We start from the raw sequence: 23,311 nt of genomic DNA on the forward strand, positions 1-23,311 counted from the left end.
GACAACCGGAATAGGTTCGTCATCCAGAATTATTGAAATTTTTTAAATCTGACTCATGCATAAAAATGATGGCCTATCACAAGTTAAGCAATAACACACAATAGTGAAACAAAAATGGCCGTGTGAGTAAAAGAAAGAAACAAAGTAATGGATGCTAAGTTTTACCTGGGTCACTTCTTGCATCAAATTGTTGTAAGATAAGTTCCTCACTGAGATTCTCAACAAAATATTTGCACAAACTACGGATAGTAAAAAGAGCATTGTACGTCTGCCAGGTGAAGATATTGCTGGAAAGATAAAAGGTAGAAATTAGTTATGGGATGATTCCAATACAATTACCGATTTTGTTCTCAATTACAGATTCTGATTCTTTTAAAATTTCTAAAGATAGAGTTTGGGGTTTGGGGGGGGGGGGGGTATCACAAAAATCCATATATGCATATCACGTAAAAATACATTTGTGGGGGTGATCTGTAGATTTTAGTTTTACTGATAGTTTAAAATCCATGAATATTTATCATTTTAGCATTAATACAAGCCTAAATTTTAAATAAAACATTAAAAAAGAATCGTTTAAGACATCGAAAAATACTTCCTTTTTTTTTTTTTTTTATTCTGACACGCTTAAAAATTCAGATTTTTTTTTTTTATTCCTGATTCCGATTAATCATCCCAATACCAGTAGAAATACAAAAAAATCAAAGGAAAAGAAATTAACAGAAAATGGTTAGCTTATGGTAGCTCTTCAAAGTTGGAATTTTAATTTAAAGATTATTTCTAAATTTCACTCCAATATTTTTCTGTGGTATTGATGAGTACATGATCAAGCTATAACAGATGAACTTGGGGCTAATTTGGATATAAAAAAATGTATTTTATGTAAAAATAAAATTGTCATGTCAAAATTAGCAAAAATTCCAAAAGTTACAAAAAATAATAATCAAGCAAAAATATAATTGCAAGAAAAAATAAAATTTATCAAATAATAGTTTTGTAAGCTTAGTTTATTGCAACCAATTCTGTATGAGACACTGACTTATCTCCCTTGTTTTCACTTAACTTTCGCTATTTTAAATTAGAAAATGGTAGAACAATGTTTTTGTCAAAAATAAAATAAATAAATTTTAGTAAATCTTCTACTAGATTAATTTTTATAATTTTTACTAATTTTGACATGAGATGTAACTATGTAAAAATGTTTTTACTTGAAATGCATTTTTAAAAATATTTTTCAATATTTAATTATAATGCGGAAACACCTTAATATGAACCAGGAAGAAAGGTAAAGATAATCAACTTTATTAGAGCGAGGACAGAGGAAAAAGTATTTAAGAAAGAAAGGATAAATCTGCTTTTAGCATCACCTGATTGACTTTTGCAGGTGAATTTGAAAAAAAAAAAAAAACACCACTTCTGGTTCTCAAGAGAAATAGCTGAAAATACTTCCGTCCAGATATAATAGTATACTAGGAGAGCACTAAGCAATCCATTATCCGAAAACTTTTTGCATTGTGGAAGAAGTTTACTACACTGGTCAATGAGGGGGGAAAAAAAAAACTACCAAAAACTTGTTGGTTATTGCCGGTAAAACAATTAGAATGTGCGTTACAATTCGATCGAAATGAGTTGTAGCATGTTCACAGGTCAATTTTCAGAGAGAGAAACTAATAAAAAAAATATCAATAAATCAAGAAAAAAAAAAAAAAGGAAAGTGATGAAATGCACTGTGAAGCAGTTTGAAATAAAAATTCGGGATTTTTATTTAGTTTTTCCTGAAAATTTATAGAACATGTGATAGTATAATACGGTTTACTCATTTTCAAGTCTAAATTTGGTTGTTTGATTTCCCAGGCTGAGATTGACAGTTTGATGACATGTATATTCTTGAATGATATGTGTTTCTTCAATCATTGATTCCATTTGAAAGTTTTATTACATTTTATTTTCTCTGGTACAGTTCTCTGTATTTTGATTAGAATATGATATTGTAGGTTAGATTTAGTGGTTACAATTCTAGCTTTATAAGGTTAGTTTCTTTATATAGTATTATAAGGTTAGTTTCTTTATATATTATTATAAGGTTAGTTTCTTTATATATTATTATAAGGTTAGTTTCTTTATATATTATTATAAGGTTAGTTTCTTTATATATTATTATAAGGTTAGTTTCTTTATATAGTATTATAAGGTTAGTTTCTTTATATAGTATTATAAGGTTAGTCTCTTTATATAGTATTATAAGGTTAGTTTCTTTATATAGTATTATAAGGTTAGTTTCCTTATATAGTACTAGCGCGGGGTACCCGGCGTTGCCCGGGTGTTTAGAAGTGTGTGTGTTTTTGGGTAAATGAAAACAAAAATCGTTGGCTGGGTGCTTGTTTAAAAAAAGAAAAAAAAAACCAAAGCCTTGACGCGCTGTTGGAAAATAATAAAATGTGAAAAAAACGTGCGATATTTAACGGCAGGTGCCGGTTTTTGACGACTTAATGCCATCAACTTTGAGTGCGGGACAGCGTTTTATTTACCGCGAGTCTGTTCGCTTCTTTTTTTATACGAAAAAGCTTAATAAACATGTGGCGATCGAAAAATCTTGAATATTTATCTTTTGAAAGTCAGGCAAATTAAATAGACAGGCGACCCCGTTGTTAACTCGTAGATATTATCATTTAGGCGTGATATAAAAAGTTTTAAGAAGAAGTGAGTCGACCGATTGCTTCTCAGAAAAAAGCCTTTCTTGGACATACACAAAAAGTGAACATATATACACACATTTTCGCTTTTATATTTATAGATTATAAGGTTAGTTTCTTTATATAGTATTATAAGGTTAGTTTCCGCCTTTTTAGAGTTAGATGTGCTTCTACATATACATTGTCAGATATTTTGCAATATAAACAAGAAAATGAAAACGTGGTCAAAAGACACATACAACAAATAAATGTTACTAAAGGCAAGATAAGTTACTCTTCTATTTATCTTGATAAGCTTGTTGTTTTAACTTTTTTTAAAGGGTTTATTTACTCCAAAACACAAGTAATGCCGAGTCTTCAAGTTAAGTTAAAAAGTGGCTGACATGAGACAGTTATCTTGAGAGTCTTAATAAATGATCAAAAAGCATAAATTAAACAAAATACTAGTAGAAATCCTCTCAATAAATATTACTGTGATATTTACTTGGAACTATTTGTGTTTTGAAGTAAATAAATGCTTTAAAATAAGTTTAAAAAATAAATAACTTATCCAGGTAGGTAGAAGAGTAACTTATCTCGCCTTTGGTAGCATTTATTTATGTTAGATGTTCTTTACTAAAAAAAAAAAAAAAAAAAACAGCATTTCAGATGGTCGCCAGTCACTTCTATTTTTCTGGAAGCTAAACTGTTTGTAATTAGTTTCTTTTTTCAAGGAACCATACCAGTCTAGTATTCAATATTCTTCCTCGGATTTTCTAGACAACTCGTTAGAGTAATTTGTCTGTAACTTATTTTGTCACAAGAAGAGTTCTTTTTTGGTTACAAGGATTATTTTAATCAGTTTCCCTAGTCTACGGACACTGCCTGTTGTCCATACATCATTATTAAGGCTATGAGAACAGAATACTCTTTTCATTGTTGTAATTCTCGAGTATACATCAGACACAGTTAATCAACAGGGAACCACATCACTATATATAAAAGCATATAAAATATACACGGATACACACTCGAGAGTCAAAACAATGAAAAGAATATGTTGCTGTCATAGCCCTAATCATTATTTCATGGATAATAGGTATTTCTAGATGCTTTTAGGAAGTTCCTCAGGAATTTGTACTGGATCTCATCTGTGTTATAGGCTTCACAATAGAATCTTTCAATTCATTCATTGTGAAAGGCTGATTATAATCTTGGGGAATTTTTCTTCTGACGTTAACATGTTCTTTTTCTTTGATTTTCTGGAATCCATCCATTCATGCTTCCGTTCAGTCTCGAAAGACAAAGGATACTCCCTATGGGGGTAGCTGCATATGAAATTGTTAGGCAAGGGTTGCACAATCCCAACCACACCTCTCTTGAATTGGCACTGTATGAGTCCAGTGGCAAGGAGAAGTCCAGGACGACTGGAAACAATGCCAAGATAAGCGGAGAGCACATACAGCACCTAAAAGTCTCAAATGGTCACCCATTTAGTACTGACCAGGTTCGACACTGCTTAACTTCGATGATCCAGCGAGAACTGGTGTGTCAATGTGATTATGCCATATTTTCTGGAATCCAATATTACTATTTTTCAAAAATCAGTTTTCTTCAAAAGTTCCTGCTAGGAGGTTTGCAGTTTCCTTTTTTATTTGTGGCCTTTGCGTTCTTATGTATTCAATATTTTAGTAATGCATTGTTTTTCCCCTGACTTTTTTCTTTAACTCTTTATGACCTGAATTATGTCGACGATTAAAAAAAATAGTTAATTTTATATATTTCTGTGGAAATATTCTTTATTCACTTATATTTCCTTTTTATATACACCAATCCTTATTTAAGAATAATTTGCTTACATTATGCCATTTTCGGTTCAAAATCGCATAATGTAAGCAAATTATAAGGTATTTGCACCTTCTCTTTCAATTTTCGGATTTTTTTTTTTAATCATGTCCAAAAGCATTTTATTTCCTTTTGGTGGATTGATTGTTGCTATTTCTTCTGATGAATGGGCAAAATAGATTCACTGATTGATATAATAATTAAGTGAACGATTTTGTGCTATGAAACAGATATTGCCAAGAATTGTAGGTGTCAACTGAAATAAAGGAATAAATTGTAAGATGGTCAACATCATGAAATTTGGAATATAGACTTTTGTAACTTATTGTTAATTTTAGTTAGTTTAAAGAGTAATGATACTATGATTATCTTCAAACTGAAAAAATGATGAAGTTCAATAAACTACTACTAAAAATTTTTGCATTTCATAAATTTACCTTGATTATTATCCATAGTGCTTGAAAAAAGTGTGTTTATGACAACAAACAAAATCCTCCACTCTCTGAGACAGATGGCAGCATACTGAATGTAAGCAATGGACAGTTACAATCTGGGGGTATCTGACATCTACCCAAGTATTGAACTAATACGTACAAGGCATGTTTGAATCAATTTCCATTTTATTTATGCAGTTATATTCATTTATTTATGACTGAACAAATTAGTTCAATCAGGCCATAAAGGGTTAATATATCCTATACGATTTTACTTTTTTTATTAATGTTCTGATCCTATTATTTGTAAAATGGTAGAGGGTGATAACTAGGACTGTGACAACAGCATATTCTTTTCATTGTTTTCACTCTTGATTATATATCCATTAATATTTTATATGTTTTTATATAGACTAATGTTGTTCTCAGTTAATTGACTGTGTCTTACCGTGTCGGATATATACTTGAGAGTCAAAAGAATGAAAAGAATATTCTGTTGTCACAGCCCTAGTGATAACATACTATGAACACGAAATTGCCATAGCGTATTATTAGATGGTGTATTATTACATAACATTATCACACAGCACATTACTACATAGCGTATTAGAGAGATGATAAAAAACATGCAAACTGCTTTCCATAAAAATTACAAAATACTGTTATTTAGAGGATAAAGGTTCACTCATAAGACAGAATAAAATGGCTGAATTCAAATGAAACCAATAAACTTACTCATCACATTGTGTTGATGCCTTTAGTTCTGTGGCACGGACAAGAAAGTTACGCACTAATGCTCCAAAGTTTCCCGTATGGCAGTTGTTGAGCGCCAGATTCTTACAAATTGTCGATGTGGATTCTTCCAAAAGTCTTGCATCAGCACTAGAAAAAAATAATTTTTTTTATTAAATAATATTTAACAAAATATGTTTCAATAATCTAATATATAAATGATTATACGTCTGTCTGTCAGCCTCCAAATTTTCAAACTATCTCCTCTGAAAGTAAAAGTCGCAGAGCGGCGCAAGAAGCCTCAAATGATTAGATTTTTTACGGGCCATTTTTTTATGGGTCTTTAACCAGTTAAAATCGTTTTAAGGAATAAAAATAGGTTAAAATAGAAAAAATCGTTAAACATTTTGTACATTCAGCTTAGTTCATCTTTAATTTTTTAATCTGTTTATATGCATGTCACGTCGGTAGAGTGGTACCATCACCAGCTTTGACTGCTACAGTTTCAGTTTCGATTCTAACTGATGGTACCTAAATACTTCTTTTACTTTTGAAATCACAACTCTATAATAATATATAAGAAATCTGGAAAAATTAAAATATCATATTATAGCATATTTTACGCCCAGGCAAAGTCGGGCGCCCTCCTCCCTCCCACTAGTATAACATACAAAGTTATCTTGCTGGATTCTCAAAGCCAAACTCAAATAGTATTTAAGCTGACAGATCAAACTTTGCTCCTGACTAGTCAAGTTTTAGTTGTTATTGCTGTACCGTGTGGCTGGCAATAGATTTAGTTACAATTTGCCTTTAAAAATACTTAATCCAGCCAAGACGACTGCAAATATAAAACATTTTTAAACAATTACCTAAAAATAAAAAATTGTCTAAGGCTATCTTAAAATTGTAACAGTTTATTAAGCTCAATGAAAATCGATTTACACTTTCAGAGCATATGTAACTTTATTAAACATTTCAAAATCACAGGAATCACATGGGTGTGTTTTTGTGTGTATATATATATATATATATATATATACTAGCAAAAGTACCCGTCGTTGACTGGGTTCAAAAACAGCCTACAGAAAATGGACTCTGATTTATGAAAGTATGATAGGCTATGAAAAGGAAGGCTTGTAAAGAGATAGCTTCGAATTTGGGGGTATCAAAACCAAAGCAAAATATGATGAAAGTAAAAATAAAATAGATAAACCCCATAATTTATTATACCATACCTGTTCACACTGAAACACTTATCACAATATTCTGTGGATCTATATTAAAAAACCTTGTTAAACTTTGTGACATATTTCCATTCTATGGGGGTCAGGCGCGAACGGACACCCTATAATTTTATTATACCATATTTCTTCAAACTGAAACATAATAATTACGCAGATGGATATGAAAAGTCTTTATTAAAGTTTGTGCCTATTTCCATTTTATGGAGGCCAGGCACGAATGCAGACCGCACAATTTTATCATCCCTATTTAAGTTAAAACATACTTATCAAAGTATTATTATGTACATCTATATAAAAAAAACTTGTAAACTTTTTTTTTTTAATTTTTTATTTCCATACCTTGTGTGGACCAGGCGCATACGCAGACCCTACAATTTTAATGTATCATTATTATGCCAGATGAAACAACCCATTCCAGTGTCTTGATACATCTATCATTATATGTGATCAGTTTTCTATAAGAATCAACCATATAGGAGCCTATTCGTGACCAGACACACACACAGACGTTCAGCTTATATATATATATATATATATAGTAAAACTGGTAATTAGTAAAAACCTGAAGAGAGTGCTCAATATTATTGCAGAGCAAATATGTGTTTTATTTTTTTGTTACTGTTTTATCTGCTTGGTTACATATGTTTCGGATGTTGGACCATGTTTACGATCCAACAGACTTGTCAGACCTTACAGAAATGGTTGTTAGTATTTGGCAGAAGTGTTTTAGAGGAAATATGAGAAAAAATGAAAAAAAAAAAAAAAATTCCTCCCCACTCCTCTCCTTGCCCCTCCTTTTTTTACCACCCTCTCTCCCCCTCCCTATATCCATATATCTCCATCACGCCTACTTGAATCTGCTACCCCCCCACACACTACAATCTAATGTATTTTAACCTTCAAAACTTAAATATTGTTGATACCCGTCTCCTTCCCCCTTATCTCTAACCCCCCCTTTTTTTTTTGTCTTTTCTCATATTTCCTCTAAAACACTTCTTCCAAATACTAACAACCATTTCTGTAAGGTCTGACGAATCTGTTGGATCGTAAACATGGTCCAACATCCGAAACATATGTAACCAAACAGATAAAACAGTAATAAAAAAAATAAAACATTTTATTTATATATATATATATATATATATTATATATACACACACACACACACACACACATACTGGTAAGTTCCTGTAACCCCAAGCTTATGAAAATTAAAGACCATTATCAGAATCGAGCAAGTAGCACATCTATAACACAACTTGCCACTCATTTTGGAAAAGATTGCCTTACAAATGATACTGAGAACCCAAACAAGCCTGCCACTGACATAGCCCAGAAAAGTCGGAAAAAATACACTAGCCAGTTCCATAGTGTTAAAACAGAAGAATGGACCAACCATAAACGGGCAAAATACCTACCGACTGAACTATCCCAAGAATATATTGATAGGGATGGTTCCCTGGACTGGCTCAAAAGAGGATCCCTCCATTACGACCAAGAGAGGTTGATATTGGCTGCACAAGACCAGGGCCTCATGACAAACGCCTTCAAAAAGATGTGTGGTCTAAGCAACAATAATAAATGCAGAACATATACCCGAACGAACAGTTGGGAATGACAACTACACTATTCACTATGACTACATAATCCCTACTGCTACATATCTTGAAAATGCAGCTGTTAAACCAGATATAGTGATTTGGGACAGAGCAAACAAAAAAGCGACCGTAATAGAGGTCAGTGTACCCAATGATACAGGGCTTAACAGAGTTGAGAGGGAAAAGATTACAAAGTATCAAGGACTTATGTATGATATGAAACGAAATTGGAAATTAAAAGACGTTTCAATTATACCAGTCATCATAGGTGCAACTGGGCTTATGAAAAAGAACTTTAAAAAGTACATAGCAAGCATACCCGGTGAACCAAGTGCAAGTGAAATACAAACGATTGCACTGAAAGGGACGGCTAGAATCCTGAAAAGATCTCTTGGTTGGACTCACTAAAATAGGGGTAAATGTCAGACATCTGGTTGGATGTCCCATCCCCTAGAAGAAAAAGTTTAAGAAAAATGAAAAAAAAGAGGGTAGCCAAATTGAATATTGAAATGCTCTTTGTTTCTACGAGATGAAACTACATGAAAATTTGCAGGCCTTTTGAAGATTATAATACTATTCTATGGTTAAAATTTTATGATAATTGGTAAAAAAAATCCTATATTTTCAAACCAATAAGATATGCTTACATTTGTATATATAGTGTCCTGACAAGCTAGCTTTAATTTTGCTGCTTTGGGATGAATTTTGCTTAAGAGTTTTTTTGTTTTTTTTTTGCTTGGTAGTCTCCCCTTATGGCCTTGCCAGGCCACTAATATATAATTGCATTCTTGTTATCTGAAGTATTTTTTAACCCTGCGTTAGTCACCTGGGTATTCCAAACAGGGTTAGTCCCATGGGGTGTTTATACACTCCAATACAAAAATGTTTGTAGTGTAATTATTTTGTAAAATATAGTTATCCTGCTGGTTTAGGATATATCTACAGTTTCCGTTGAACTGTTTGAATTATTGTAGCTTGTTGGTATTAATATAAAATAATACAATAAAATAAATTATAAAACTAAGGAAATAATTTTTAAAAATCTTAGATTTGGATCATGTTTATCTAAAAATACCCACAGGATACAGCAGTTTGTGTTATTTTTTACTTACTATGATGAACACAAGATGTTTCCATAAATTGAAATAGCAAGAAAAATGAATGCAAGTTCATTACATAACCATTATCTTTCAAGGAAAACTGAGATACAACTACGCCATATACCACATGTGCTATACCCTTACTGAGTGAGGAGGGAGAAAAAGAAATAAGTTGCCAACTAGGAATTATGAGCACTTAAGCAAAATTGGGGTGACAAAACACCCCATGGGGCTAACGCATGGTTAATGATCTATAATAAACCATAATACTTTCAGACTCTGTAATTATGTTTATGTGATTCAACATGAATTGTATCACGTGATTTCTTTCTGTACAATGATAAAAAAAATCTTTCATTTGTGTTTTATTTATTAGACTGGATTATGTATCATTTGAATAGATTTCCTTTAACCAAGAGTGGCTTATAGCCAGATCATCAAGGAATTTAAAGACAGCTATTATCCAGACTCTACATGACATTTGTTTGCTTCTAGTTTTAATAACTTCTTATCTATTTCAAATATCTCACATGATTTAATCGACCAATCAACTATCTGCTTCGAATATTGAGCTTCATTGGTCCTGAGATCAAACTTTATTCATCAAACTTGCTAACCCTTTATGTTTCACCCCAAAACACATTCCAACTAAATATAGTACAATAACAATCCACAGCTGTGACACTGCAACAAATAATGAAAAAAAAAAAAAAAAAAAACTTTATTAGTGTGACAGCATTCAATACATAGACAACTCTCAGATACAATCTGTTCCTAAGTTCTTGCTCCAGATGCCACTGACCAAAGCATTATCCAAAGGGCACAAGATAAAAAAAATCATGCACAGGTTGGAAAGGATTTTCATGTGTACATTTCAGTTTCCTGAGGCAGTAGCAATTGGAGATATGTCTGGATTCATAGTTTTGTCTTGCGTCATCTACTTTATGGCATATCAACCCTTTTTTGTTGTTACTTAATACCAAAGCACTATAACTAGTTAAATAATAATGCAGCCGCATTGTGAATCACTCAATAGCAACCCTACCACCTTACATTCATTAACTTCCTTGAGTAGCCTTTAGGCCTTGATAAATGGTGATTGCCTTCCAAGTAAAAAAAAAAAAAAAAAAAAAAAAAAAAAAAAGACAGTTCATCATGTCCTGAGTGATGATGATGAGTCATTCTCTTTTCCAGAACCTAAATGATTTTTCTTCTTTTTTTTTTTCATAGAAATCACTCCAAGCACTTAATATAAGGAGCCAACAAAAACGAAAGTTGATTATTATAAAGACATCACATGTCTATTAACCTTTGTCTTTAAAAGACTAAGGTTATAGGAGGGAGGAAAACAGTCAGTAGGAAGAGTTCTACAAGTTTGCAGTTCTTGGAAAGAAGTTACTTGAATAGGAAGCTGTATTACAATGTGGTATCAAAACAAGAAATATGAGACCAACGAATCAGATGAGCTGGAACAAAGGAAGCAAGGAATAGATCAGACAATTCTGAAAAACACATGTCATAATAGTATTTATAGAAAAAACTGAGACTAGCAGTGTCAGGTCAATAAGAGAGGGGTTGCAGTGAAGAATCGTAGAGGCCAATCAAATTACAGATACATTTCTGCTCCTTATAAAAAACTTTCAAATTGGATAGAGATTCACCAGAGATAATTTGAAAATATCAGGTGCTCTATGGGGGAGGATGGAAATACTGCATTCTATTTTTTTTTAAATATCATCTCCCCTGATCATGATATAGACGCAACTGAGGGTCGCTTGTAAATTTAATATTCCCTAGAAACTTCCTCCTTTTTGAAGATGCTAGGGTTAATGTTGCACCAGGCGCAAGATGGCTAACCAATCATTATTTCAGCATTTAAGGTTGAACACCTGTGGATATGAGAGCTCAACCAAGTCCTCCGTGGCGGTAGTTGTCCAGCTCCTCAACTGTCCACGGATACACTTGCACCGCTCATGCAAAAGTAGGAAAGATTATGTCATAAATAGTGATGGGAAAATTCAAATATTTTTCTGGATTCCGATACAATTATCGATTCTGGTTCTTTTTAAATCATTAATTATTTTTCTATAAACTTGTTCTTTTCTTGGAGGGGGGAGAGGTGCGAATTATCATAAAAACCTGAGTAATATGTATATACATATGCAGAAACATAAAAATACACTTGTGGGTAGTAGATATCTTTAGATTTTAGTTTTACTGGTAGCTTAAAATATATAAATATGTATTATTTTATTATTAAAACAAGTAATAGAAAATTAAGTTCTAAACAAAGGCAAAAATGAAACAAAAGAATCGTTTTTGGCATTAGAAAAAAGGCAAAAAATCTTCCAATTCCAATATTGATTCTGATACCCTCGAAAGTTACGATTTTTCCAATTCCTGATTTTGATTAATCATCTTAACACTAGTCACAAATTAATTCTTCATCTGGGTGAGGAGTTGCATGGCAAAACAATCAAAGACATTGTTACGACATGCTAACAAAATGTGGCAGGGAGCAGTTAGTGTCAAAGATTTCAAATAATTGACCACCCTCAAAGCTACAAAGGTGGATCAACCAAATGACAAGAGAGTTATGGACACGGCTTTTCTATTCCTCATTTTTAATACACTTATAATATTCTTCATCATTCAACTAGCAGTCTATATGTCTCTTTAACCCTTACCTTGAGTGCTTTTAATCTTCACAATAATGGCACATTAGTAAAAAAAAAAAAAAAAAAAATTTTACATTTTAAACACACAAAAAAAGTCTATATAGTCAGTGAGAATTAAAATTATCAATTTCTTATTATAGAGCACAAGTTTGTGAGAGAAACTGAGGCTGAATTTCTTACTATTAAAAAGTACACGAAATGTTGATAATTTTTTACATAAATTGTAACTATGTTATATATTCATATTTACAATGTCTCCCCACGGGACAGAGTTAGACACCAGAGTCGTTTTTTAATGTGAAGAAAAGGAACAAAAATAAAAATTGTCTCAGTCGTAAAGGATTTCTCCTCCACTGAGAGAGAACAAGAAATTGAAGTGCAGCATCTGAAGAACAGATACTACACTTTGAGGTATTTATTTGCTCCCCCACTGAGCAAATTAGGCACAAGGCCGATTTTTAAAGTGAGGAGTGAAGGGGAAATGGGGACCAACTCCCCGGGGAGTAGGGGAGCTGGATAGTGACAATTGGTATGAAGGGTTGCCCCTACATTGACCAAGGTCTTATATGTGGGGGCTTGCAGTATCTGTCGGAACAGATACTACACTTTGATCTTGTTTATATATTTTATTGCTTTTAAAATTTTGTAAATACAATTAAGTAAAAAAAAAAAAAACATTTTCAAACAACAAAATTAGGCACAAGGCCCTACAAGAAATTGGGGAGGGGAAGGGTTCAGGGTCTTTGTGACTAAAGTGATTAAAAAGTAATAAATGTAGACTTTGGAGTCTTACTCTGGACTGGCAACATTTACTAAAATACCTCATTCACTCTATGGATCTTAAACTAACTAATAAATCCCCAGCGTTTAAGAATCAAAACCATATTTACAATTTAAAAAACAGTTGTCTGTGTGTTTGTGTATGCATTTTTTTTTTTTTACTTTGATCTTGACCCGAAGGCCAAGGCTAAGTATGTTATATATTGCAAAAAGCATAGTACACCAATAAATAAAAATTGGCTAATCAGAGCGAAAATTGCATTTGTTAGCTTAAATTCTATTTGGATCTGACTTTGAAAATCCAATAAGATAACTTTATATGTTAGATATTCCTGTTTAAGGTTGATGTTACTATAATATCTTGTGGTTTTAAGAACTTTTTTTTTTTTAAAGATATTTTAAACGTTCTTTAATTGTATATTTAGTTTCTTCTATAGAAATTCATAATCATATATGGCATAATTTGGTTGACACACTTGTTAGATCACTTATGTGTAAGGAGCTACTGTGATAGGGACAGATTTATAGAGAGGGAAGCCACCTGGAAAGAGAGAATGTAATAGCACTCATTTATTAATCTAATTACCTTCTTAGTAAATTCTTTTCTCTGCATGGTCTTTAGTTTGTTTTGATCACATTTATTTACCTGTATTTGATCTGCTGTATTCAGTTAACTAAAATAAGAGCCAACATCCACAGGATGCCGATCAGGTCTTCTACAATAGCTATCAAAGGAACCCTTATCAATCATGACATTCAGATCTTTTATCAGAGCCCAACAGCTTTTATAATCTCATTTTCTTTTATGGTTTTGTTTGTGTACGAGGTGCCTTAAATAAGTTTCCAGACGTTTTTTTTTTGTATGGGCACTTTCATTGATAGAAACTCTAATCTCCTTCGAAGTAATCTCCTCCGGCTGAAATGCACTTGCTGTACCATTCGTACAACATCTGGAAGGCTCCATGGAAGTCCTTTTGTGTGAGCATGTCAATGACCCTCGTCACAGCCTCTTTCATCTTCTCAACTGTCTCATTGAGCTTAGGGAATAACCAAAAGTCACAGGGAGCAAGGTCTGGACTATAGGAAGGGTGGGGAACTGTTTTGATGCCTATCTTGGTCAAATAGTCTGTAACAAGGATGGAATTATTGCTACACCTTTGGGACAAACTTTGCACAAACCTTCCGCATCTTCAGTTCCTCGCGCATCCATGGATTTCTTTATTTGTCCAATAAACTCGGATGTTCTGACTTCCTCACTCCTCCCATATCTCTCATCATCTCTCACAGACTCACTGTCTTCGTTGAATCTCTTATGCCACTCAAAAACTGATGCTCGATTCATACAAGATGGTCCAAAAGCAGCCTGAAGCATTTCATACATTTCTGTGGCATTTTTTCTAAGTTTAAAACAATTTTGTTGCATATCATTCTTCTAAAGTGTTCTCATGTCGAGATTGCATTTTTAAAATTCACAAGCTGTGACAATCAGGCTTTAGTAGGATGTATTCCAATTTCTGCTGTAGCCATTCATTTGAACCTGAAGTCATAAAAATTGGTCAGTCATCTCATAAGATGTATAGCAATAACATACTGAATTCTCAAGAGTCTACAATTTTAAATGTCTGTACCAAAAAAGTCTGCAAACTTATTGAAGGCAGCTCATATACAGCAACACCAGACCCAGGCTTATTTTATCTGTGATCCTGTCACAGGGATAGTGCTTATCTATCTCATGCATAGAAATAACAGTGCACTATCATACGCATTGTACATGTTAGAGGAGTGCTTCGGCATTATAATTTGATATTTAAAAAAATGCATTTTAAGTAAAAATACTATTACATAATTATGTGTCATATCGAAATTAGTAAAAATTCTGAAAAATGTTGAATAGAAAAATGATTACAAAAGAAATTAAATTTATTGAATAATGCACTTTTATCAGTTTCTAATATCGCTGCCAATTCTGACTTATCTCCCTTGTTCTCACTTTAAATTAGAAAATGGTGGATTGACAACATAATCAGGTTGACACACCGGTTCCCGCTGGATCACCGAAGTTACGCAACGTTGAACCTGGTCAGTACTAAATGGGTGACCATTTGGGACTTTCAGGTTCTGTATGTGCTCTCCGCTTATCTCGGCATTGTTTCCAGTCGTCCTAGTCTTCTCCTTGCCACTGGACTCAAACAGTGCCGATTAAGGAGAGGTGTGGTTCGAGATTGCGCAACCCTTGCCTCACAATTACACGCACTACTGCCCCTAAGGGGTATCCTTTGTCTTTCAAGACTGAACGGAAGCATGGGGATGGGGTGGATTGAAAATATTAATGTTTTTGGTAAAAAAAAAAAAAAAAAAATTTCTAGCAGATCTTTTATTTGATCATTTTTTTTTTTTTTTGTAATTTTTGCATTTTTTTATGAATTTCGACAGGACATGTAATTATGTTACAGCGTTTTTACTTAAAATGCATTTTTTTATATCCATTTATAATGCACAACCACTGTTAGATGTTTGCAATAAAGAATGCTTTATATTTGCTCAGTGGTTAATAACTTGGCATATATACATATGTAGAACATATTAATAAAGTAATTCCATAGATTTTCTAAATACTATAGACCAAATAGTTTTGTTTGCTTGTTTTTCCTGTAGCACTATTGGAATGTAAATCTAACACTTTCAGTTAATATGTAAGTAAAAAAAAATTAATAACTGATATCAATTTACCTTGAGATTGGTGAAAGAAAGGAAAAGGATAAAAGTTGGTTCCAAAACGGATCAATCGATGACAAAGGTTCAGATCCAGCCAGCTTCTTCAAGTAATAATTGGTAGGGAGTTCACTGAAGCTGCTGCTGACTGCCCCCATCTTGACAACAGCAACTGATGAGGACGGCCAACTACACTTTAGACTCAGACTGAAACAGAAATAGAAACAGAATAACTGAAAGGAAAATAGATTAATGCAGATTAAAAAAAAAAAAATTCAATTTTGTAGTCCAAACTAAAATACCTGTCCCATGAAAGGTAAAATTAATTCCTCAAACAGGAGTCTTGCATCAGTTTTATGTCACCTTACGAAGATTAAAATGAAAATATAGTGATACTAACTCTTATGTCTAAAATTTTTATCCCAATTTTAATCAAAATTCATTGCACAATTTTGATTCTAGAAAATTATAAAATTTAAGGTTTAAGCTTCAGAGGTCTTAAGAAATTTCAATTCAGGGTTTACACTTTATGCTGAGGCTGAAAGAGAGAGACAAACAGATAGAATAACTAAAAGACAATAGTTTAATGCAATACCAAAAATAAAAATTTAAAAGAATTCAGTTTTATAGTGAAAACTAAAATACCTGTCCCAGGACAGGTTTAGTATCATATCTTTAATCTTATGCCTAGAATCCTTATTCCAGTTTTAATCAAAATCCATTAAATGATTCTGATTCTCAAAAATGTCTAAAATTTAATGTTCATGTTGTCTTAAGAAATTTAAATTCAGGAATTTTTGCTAAATTAGTATCTAAGGACTCTGGATCAAATTCAATATAAATCTGAAATATTTGAATTTTCAGATGGGAGGTAGCACCCATATTATGCTTAAAAACCCTTTAAAACATTCAAAAGAAACTGAAATTTGGGGAATAGGTACTTGATGACTAATACGTATTGTTAAAATTTCACAAGACTCGGAAGAATCTGAATTTTCACAAAAGGTATCCAGTTTTTTATTCCCCCCTTTGCATAAAACTAAAAATTGCTCCCATTACAACTCCTTATGTCAAGTGGCTTTGTTCCAAAATGATTCGTTAATTAGTTTAGGAATAAATCACGTACATACAAATATCTAAATATACTGACATATCTAACTTTATAGAGAGATAAAAAGTGTAACGAAAGTTCTGTCCATTCTTCAATAAAAGAATAAAGCAAGCTGCGCATATGTGGTCCCGCTCTGGTGCTGCATGTGAGATGACGCCACAAAAAATAGTAAAGAAATGATGAATGTGAGCAGTGTGAAGGGCTAACGTTGCCTTCACATTTTCGCCAAGTTTCAGAAAAATCTAATGGATGGAACGAACTTATGAGGTAAAAAGTGTTATTTTTTACAATTTTGAGTCATTTGTGAACCCTTTGAGCTCCTGGGAATGCCGAATCCCAGTGAAAATGGACAAACGATGCCAGTTTCATGCCTTAAGACATGTATATTTGAATTCAGCACCATGGAAAATCACTATATCGACATACATATCAAGTTTTTGAGTAACATGAAAAAAATGAGATAAAAAAAAGGCATGTTTTTTTTTTTAGCCATAAAAATTCCAGAGAGATGTGAACCAGAATTTTGCCAGGGTCACCCATATTGAATTTATATTAGGAACAATGGCCTTCATAATTTGGCTAAGTTTCAGGAAAATCTAATGGATGGATCAAACACTATGGGACAAAAAGTGTCATTTTGGAGCATTTTTTTACCTCTTTCAATCCCCTGGGGACACCAAATCCCAGTGTAAATGGATAACGGTGCAGTTTCAGGCCTTAACACATGTATATTTGAGTTGACCACCGTGAAAAACCACTATGTTGTCAGACATATCAAGTTTTTGTTGAGAAATATGAAAAAAGAGCCACAAAAAGGGGCGTTTTTAGCATTAAAAGTCCTCTGGGATGCAAACCAGAATTTTGCCAGGGTCACCCATACTGGATTTATATTAAGAACAACGGGTACCACATTTTGGCCAGGTTTCAGAAAAATCTAATGGATGAATGGGGCAAAATGTATAATTTTTGGCCATTTTGGGACATTTTTTACCTCTTTTGAGCTGGGGATGCAACAGGAATTTTCGCAAAAAATTTTTTTTTTTTTTACTGTGCACATCTATTTAATGAAATACAATTTGTGGCAAAATTTCAGGAAAAACTAATGGACAGTTATCTGGCAATCATCCGGAATAACGGATGCATGGACTCCACTGAAAACATAGGTTCCTCTTTGATAAATCGGGGAACGAAAATCACAATATCAGATTTATTTCATTATTAATGGAGTCACAATTTTTTTTATATCCTCTTTTCATCTAATAAAAATTCCTTGATTTTCTTTCAGCTCAAAATATTAATCCATTGAAATGATTTTAAAAACTTCTAAAATTAATCTTATAATTCTTAAAATCTAACATGAGAATTTGCAAGAATTGTAAAATCCTCATGTTATTTGAATTATAAGATTTGGTTTGGTCATTTTGTTTTATGGCATATCAAGCCTTTTTGGTTATTTAATGCTGAATCCAATAATTTTGAAAAAATGTGTTCATGCTTCGTGTTCTTTATATCTTTAAATATTCATTGTGTTTGGTTTTCATTTTTGTCTTTTTTATATATAAGAAAATTGTGTTTTTGACTTTACAGAACATGATTGAATTTTGCAAAGAGAAAGAAAAAAAAAAGCAATACATCAATGTTTGTTGCATTTTAGGCCGGAAAGCCAGTATCTTCAGATAGTCTGATTTGGTAACACTTCTGCAAAATTAAGAATCCATTGGAAATCATATCAGTGATATCCCATGAATAAAACCTTTTATGTCCCTGCTAAACAGTGTGAAAATGAGATAACTGAATGCCTCAAAGCAGACATTAAAGCACATGTCGCACATAGTAGTACTATAGCAAACCTCACTCTTCCCTTTAATTCATTTCAACCTGCATAGCTGCCATTGCTCAAAAGCAGCATACATTCTGCTGATTCAGCAGTCATAAGTCAAATACAAATAGCCAAAAATTTATAGAAACTAAAATCAACATGAAATAGTCACAGCCAAGAGAAGGTACACCAAAATGACAAGAAAATGTATTGAGTCACAGAAACTATAAAAGATTTCTGAAAAAAAATTTATAATAGTGCAGTAAATAATGGGCACTCAACAATTCCCCTACTAACAACTATGATCATCATAAACCCCACAAACCACTCCCTGCTAAATTTCCCTTTGGGTATAGAAGCCAGATGTGATAATCTGATAATCACCCTTTCCTATGTCCATATCAAAAAAAAAACTAGACACCTCGAAAGCATGTGGGCCTGATCTCATCCCTGCGATATAAATAAAGAAATGATTGGCTATGTTAACCCCTATTTTCTCTACACTGTACAAGAAATGCCTTGCTGAATTTTACTTCCCCAATAGTTGGAAAATTGTCTCTGCAATACCAGTAGTCAAGAATTCTGGTGGAAGAACTGATCAACAAAATTATTGATCTATTAGTCTCTCTTCTCTCTCTTTTTGCTAAAATCTTTGAGTCATTAATGAATCAAGTTCTAGTTCACCACTTTGTAACTGCTAAACTTATTTCTGACTAATAATATGGATTTAGGTAAGTCCATTCTACTGCGGATATCCTAACAATCATCAAAAACGCATATATCATGCATTGGACAAGCTATGGCAGTAGCCCTTGATATATGCAAAGTCTTGGACAAGATCTGGTCTGAAGGTCTCATGAAAATTATGATACAGTATTACTGTACAAATACTTAATACAATCAATTCCTTCTTAAACAAGAGAAAAATCCAGGTTGTCCTTGATGGCCGTACATCCAAACAGCATGATATTAATGCAGGTGTGTCTCAGTGGATCCTTGGAATTTTATTATCCCTTATATCCATAAACCATCTCCCTGATGAAACTGTGTCCAAGGTGTTGAAAGTAAATATAACTTTTATTATTACCTCCCTTTTACGGTGTAATCGCATAATCCCTTTTTACTACCTGCTTCATCTCCCTGTCCCAAAAAATAAAATATATTTCTCTTTATACCCATCACACGCGTGTTTGTGTCCTCCTTCAAATCCTTGTTCCAGTTCCTTTTTTCTTTTCACTGAAATGCAACTCGCAACAGTTGGCATATTTGCTTATGACACCACGCTTTATAATAGGCATGAGTAAAAAAAAAAACGAAGGTACAAGGCAATGTCAGAAACCCTAGAAAACGATCTTCAGTCTGCAATGGAATGACGATATAAATGGTTGTCAACATTTAATGCTACTAAGACAAAGCTCCTTTCCTTTAACAATTACAAAAAACCTCAATAGAAAATTGCCTCGGCTAACAACACCTTAGTTGAGAGTTCAGCATCCAAACTCCACAGCCTATCTTTCACAGGCAACATGGATTGATAGAAATACATAGAAGACACTATTAAGGCTGCCACAAAGAAGGACAGCTCTCTCTACCATCTACTCACACCTGCCAGTATCCTATATCTTTAATGAAGCCACCATTCACCCACACATGGGCCATTGTCGAGATACATAGATATTAAATTATTCCTTTAACGTTCTTTACCTCTCAAACACTGAATTTGTAAAGTGAAGAGCATTAACTTTCCTCTACCCAATTGACTATATAATAGTATGTCTTTATTGTGGTCTCTTAGTCTTATTGGATTCCAAGACAAGTATTCATCTAGTCTGATAGAGTATCCAACTTAGTGCTGTTACTATAGGGAACATCACTTGGAGAAGGTGCACCAATCTTTGGATAAACCAGCGTAGGGTAGCTATATTGAGGGTATATTTGGGGGTTTCAAATAATATTTTGAATAAGAAGTCAGAGTTTACTTGTAAGAGGAAGTATCCTTATGCCACATCCTGACAAACCCCTGTACAGAGAGATCTTAGACACTTAAGGACAGTGTTTAATAGGAATTCATGTTTTTGATTGGTTAAATCAGAATTGAAGTTAAATTTTTGCTCCAATCAGCACCCAGTTTATAAGTCAAGCAAATGTTTCAAGCATCATTAATAATGGTTGCTGCTGCTGCAGTTACTACTGCATTCGGAGAGCAAATACTGTCTTAGCAATGTCTAACAATATCTCAATACCCGATTTGATTAGGAATTAGTTTTTTAATCTTTTTCTTCAAATATTTTTCAAAATTGTAATGATACATTGTCAGTGTTGAAGAATTCTTCCAAACGTTAATAAAAATAAAAATTTAAAAAAAAAAAAAAAATCTCGATTCAGGCTCAAACAACTTTTAAAATTATCAAAATATGTATTTCTGATAAAAATGCTTATGAAGATTTGATAAGCAACTTTGGTATTATTGTAGATTAACACGTTTTACTAAATCACCCTCATCCTACTCCCAAAAGGTAGATTCTACTTTTTTTTTTTTATTCAGGCATTTATGTGAACAATCAGATTTTTTTCTTTTTTTTTTCTTTTTTAAATAAAAATCATTTTAGAATTTACAATGAGACATCAGTTTCACATAATTTAAAATGATACCTCGTTTCCAGGACATTCTAGCATTTTAGGGCAGTTAAACATTTTTTCTTTTGTTACGGGAGATAAATCCTGTGTGTGTGTGTGTTTTTTTTTTTTTTTTAGGCGACTGTGTAGGTTTACGACCTTGCCACTCGGATTTAGGATTAGTAGATGTGGTTAACTGCCTTAAAAAAATATATATCAAATGGACTGGAAATGTTAAATTTATATAAGAAACTAATTCTCACTCTAAATTCTAGAATAATTGTTTGTTTGTTTTTTTTAATCTTTTTTTCTTCTTTTTGCCAAGTTTTTTTTAAGATATTCATACATAAATGCTTATAAAAAATTAGATTGCATTCTTTTTTGTAAGTCAGCAAAGAATGTTACTTTACAAATTTAACATATTTTTTTTTATTATTATTATTAATACTAGCTGGATGTCCGGTGTTACACGATCATAAAATATGCTTAAATATAATATTTTAATTTATGCAGATTTCGTATTTATTATTAAAGAGTCAATTCTCTATCAATTATTATATATCATATTATACCCAATATATAGTTGTGATTTCAAAAGTTTTTGTTGCTATCAGCTAGAATTAAAGCCAAAACATATAGCACTCCAACCTTAGTTGTTACTGTTTGTGTTATTGTCAGATGAGTTAGAAATAGGTAAAAATGAATCGACTATAAACATATATACATACAGGAGTACTTTTTTTTCCCCAATTTTTTTCAATGTTTTTATCAGCTAAAAAAATAGGTAAAAATGAACCGACTATAAACATATATACATACAGGAGTACTTTTTTTTCCCCAATTTTTTTCAATGTTTTTATCAGCTAAAAAAATAGGTAAAAATGAATCGACTATAAACATATATACATACAGGAGTTCTATTTTTCCCCCAATTTTTTTCAATGTTTTTATCAGCTAAAAAAATAGGTAAAAATGAACCGACTATAAACATATATGCATACAGGTGTACTTTTTTTTTCCCCCCAATTTTTTTCAATATTTTTATCAGCTAAAAAATAGGTAAAAATGAACCGACTATAAACATATATACATACAGGAGTACTTTTTTTTTTTCCCCCCAATTTTTTTCAATGTTTTTATCAGCTAAAAAAATAGGTAAAAATGAATCGACTATAAACATATATACATACAGGAGTACTTTCTTTTTCCCCAATTTTTTTCAATATTTTTATCAGCTAAAAAATAGGTAAAAATGAACCGACTATAAACATATATACATACAGGAGTACTTTTTTTCCCAATTTTTTTCAATGTTTTTATCAGCTAAAAAAAAAAAAAATAGGTAAAAATGAACCGACTATAAACATATATACATACAGGAGTACTTTTTTTTTTTCCCCCCAATTTTTTTCAATGTTTTTATCAGCTAAAAAAATAGGTAAAAATGAATCGACTATAAACATATATACATACAGGAGTACTTTCTTTTTCCCCAATTTTTTTCAATATTTTTATCAGCTAAAAAATAGGTAAAAATGAACCGACTATAAACATATATACATACAGGAGTACTTTTTTTCCCAATTTTTTTCAATGTTTTTATCAGCTAAAAAAAAAAAAAATAGGTAAAAATGAACCGACTATAAACATATATACATACAGGAGTACTTTTTTTTTTTCCCCCCAATTTTTTTCAATGTTTTTATCAGCTAAAAAAATAGGTAAAAATGAACCGACTATAAACATATATACATACAGGAGTACTTTTTTTTTCCTAATTTTTTTCAATGTTTTTATCAGCTAAAAAAAAAAAAAAAAGAAAAAAGAAAATGCAATCAATTGACCTGCTTTGCGCCGCTCTGAAACGCAAGGTTGCAGAGGAAATGCAATTGAAAAAAATGAAGTCATAGCGAGTTTTATAAATTAGAGGGGGGGGGGCTTTGCCCGGCATAAAAAAAGGCTTATAAATATTA

The 23,311-nt window shown here is 32.3% G+C and overlaps 1 protein-coding gene across 1 annotated transcript in view; it reads right to left on the reverse strand.

The window, feature by feature from the left end:
• Window positions 1-23,311, reverse strand: part of LOC145245835 (dymeclin-like) — a 124,836-nt gene that overhangs the window by 66,724 nt on the left and 34,801 nt on the right. Inside the window, exons 2-4 of the mRNA XM_080107487.1 lie at window positions 15,811-15,999; window positions 5,684-5,830; window positions 166-287 (exon numbers count right to left, since the gene is read on the reverse strand). Of these exons, the coding sequence (XP_079963613.1) occupies window positions 166-287; window positions 5,684-5,830; window positions 15,811-15,950 (409 nt within the window). The 5' untranslated portion in view covers window positions 15,951-15,999. The remainder of the gene's footprint in view (window positions 1-165; window positions 288-5,683; window positions 5,831-15,810; window positions 16,000-23,311) is intronic.

Source organism: Euprymna scolopes, chromosome 23 (assembly GCF_053919585.1).
Source record: "Euprymna scolopes isolate OS-2025 chromosome 23, ASM5391958v1, whole genome shotgun sequence".
Lineage (NCBI taxonomy): Eukaryota > Metazoa > Mollusca > Cephalopoda > Sepiida > Sepiolidae > Euprymna > Euprymna scolopes.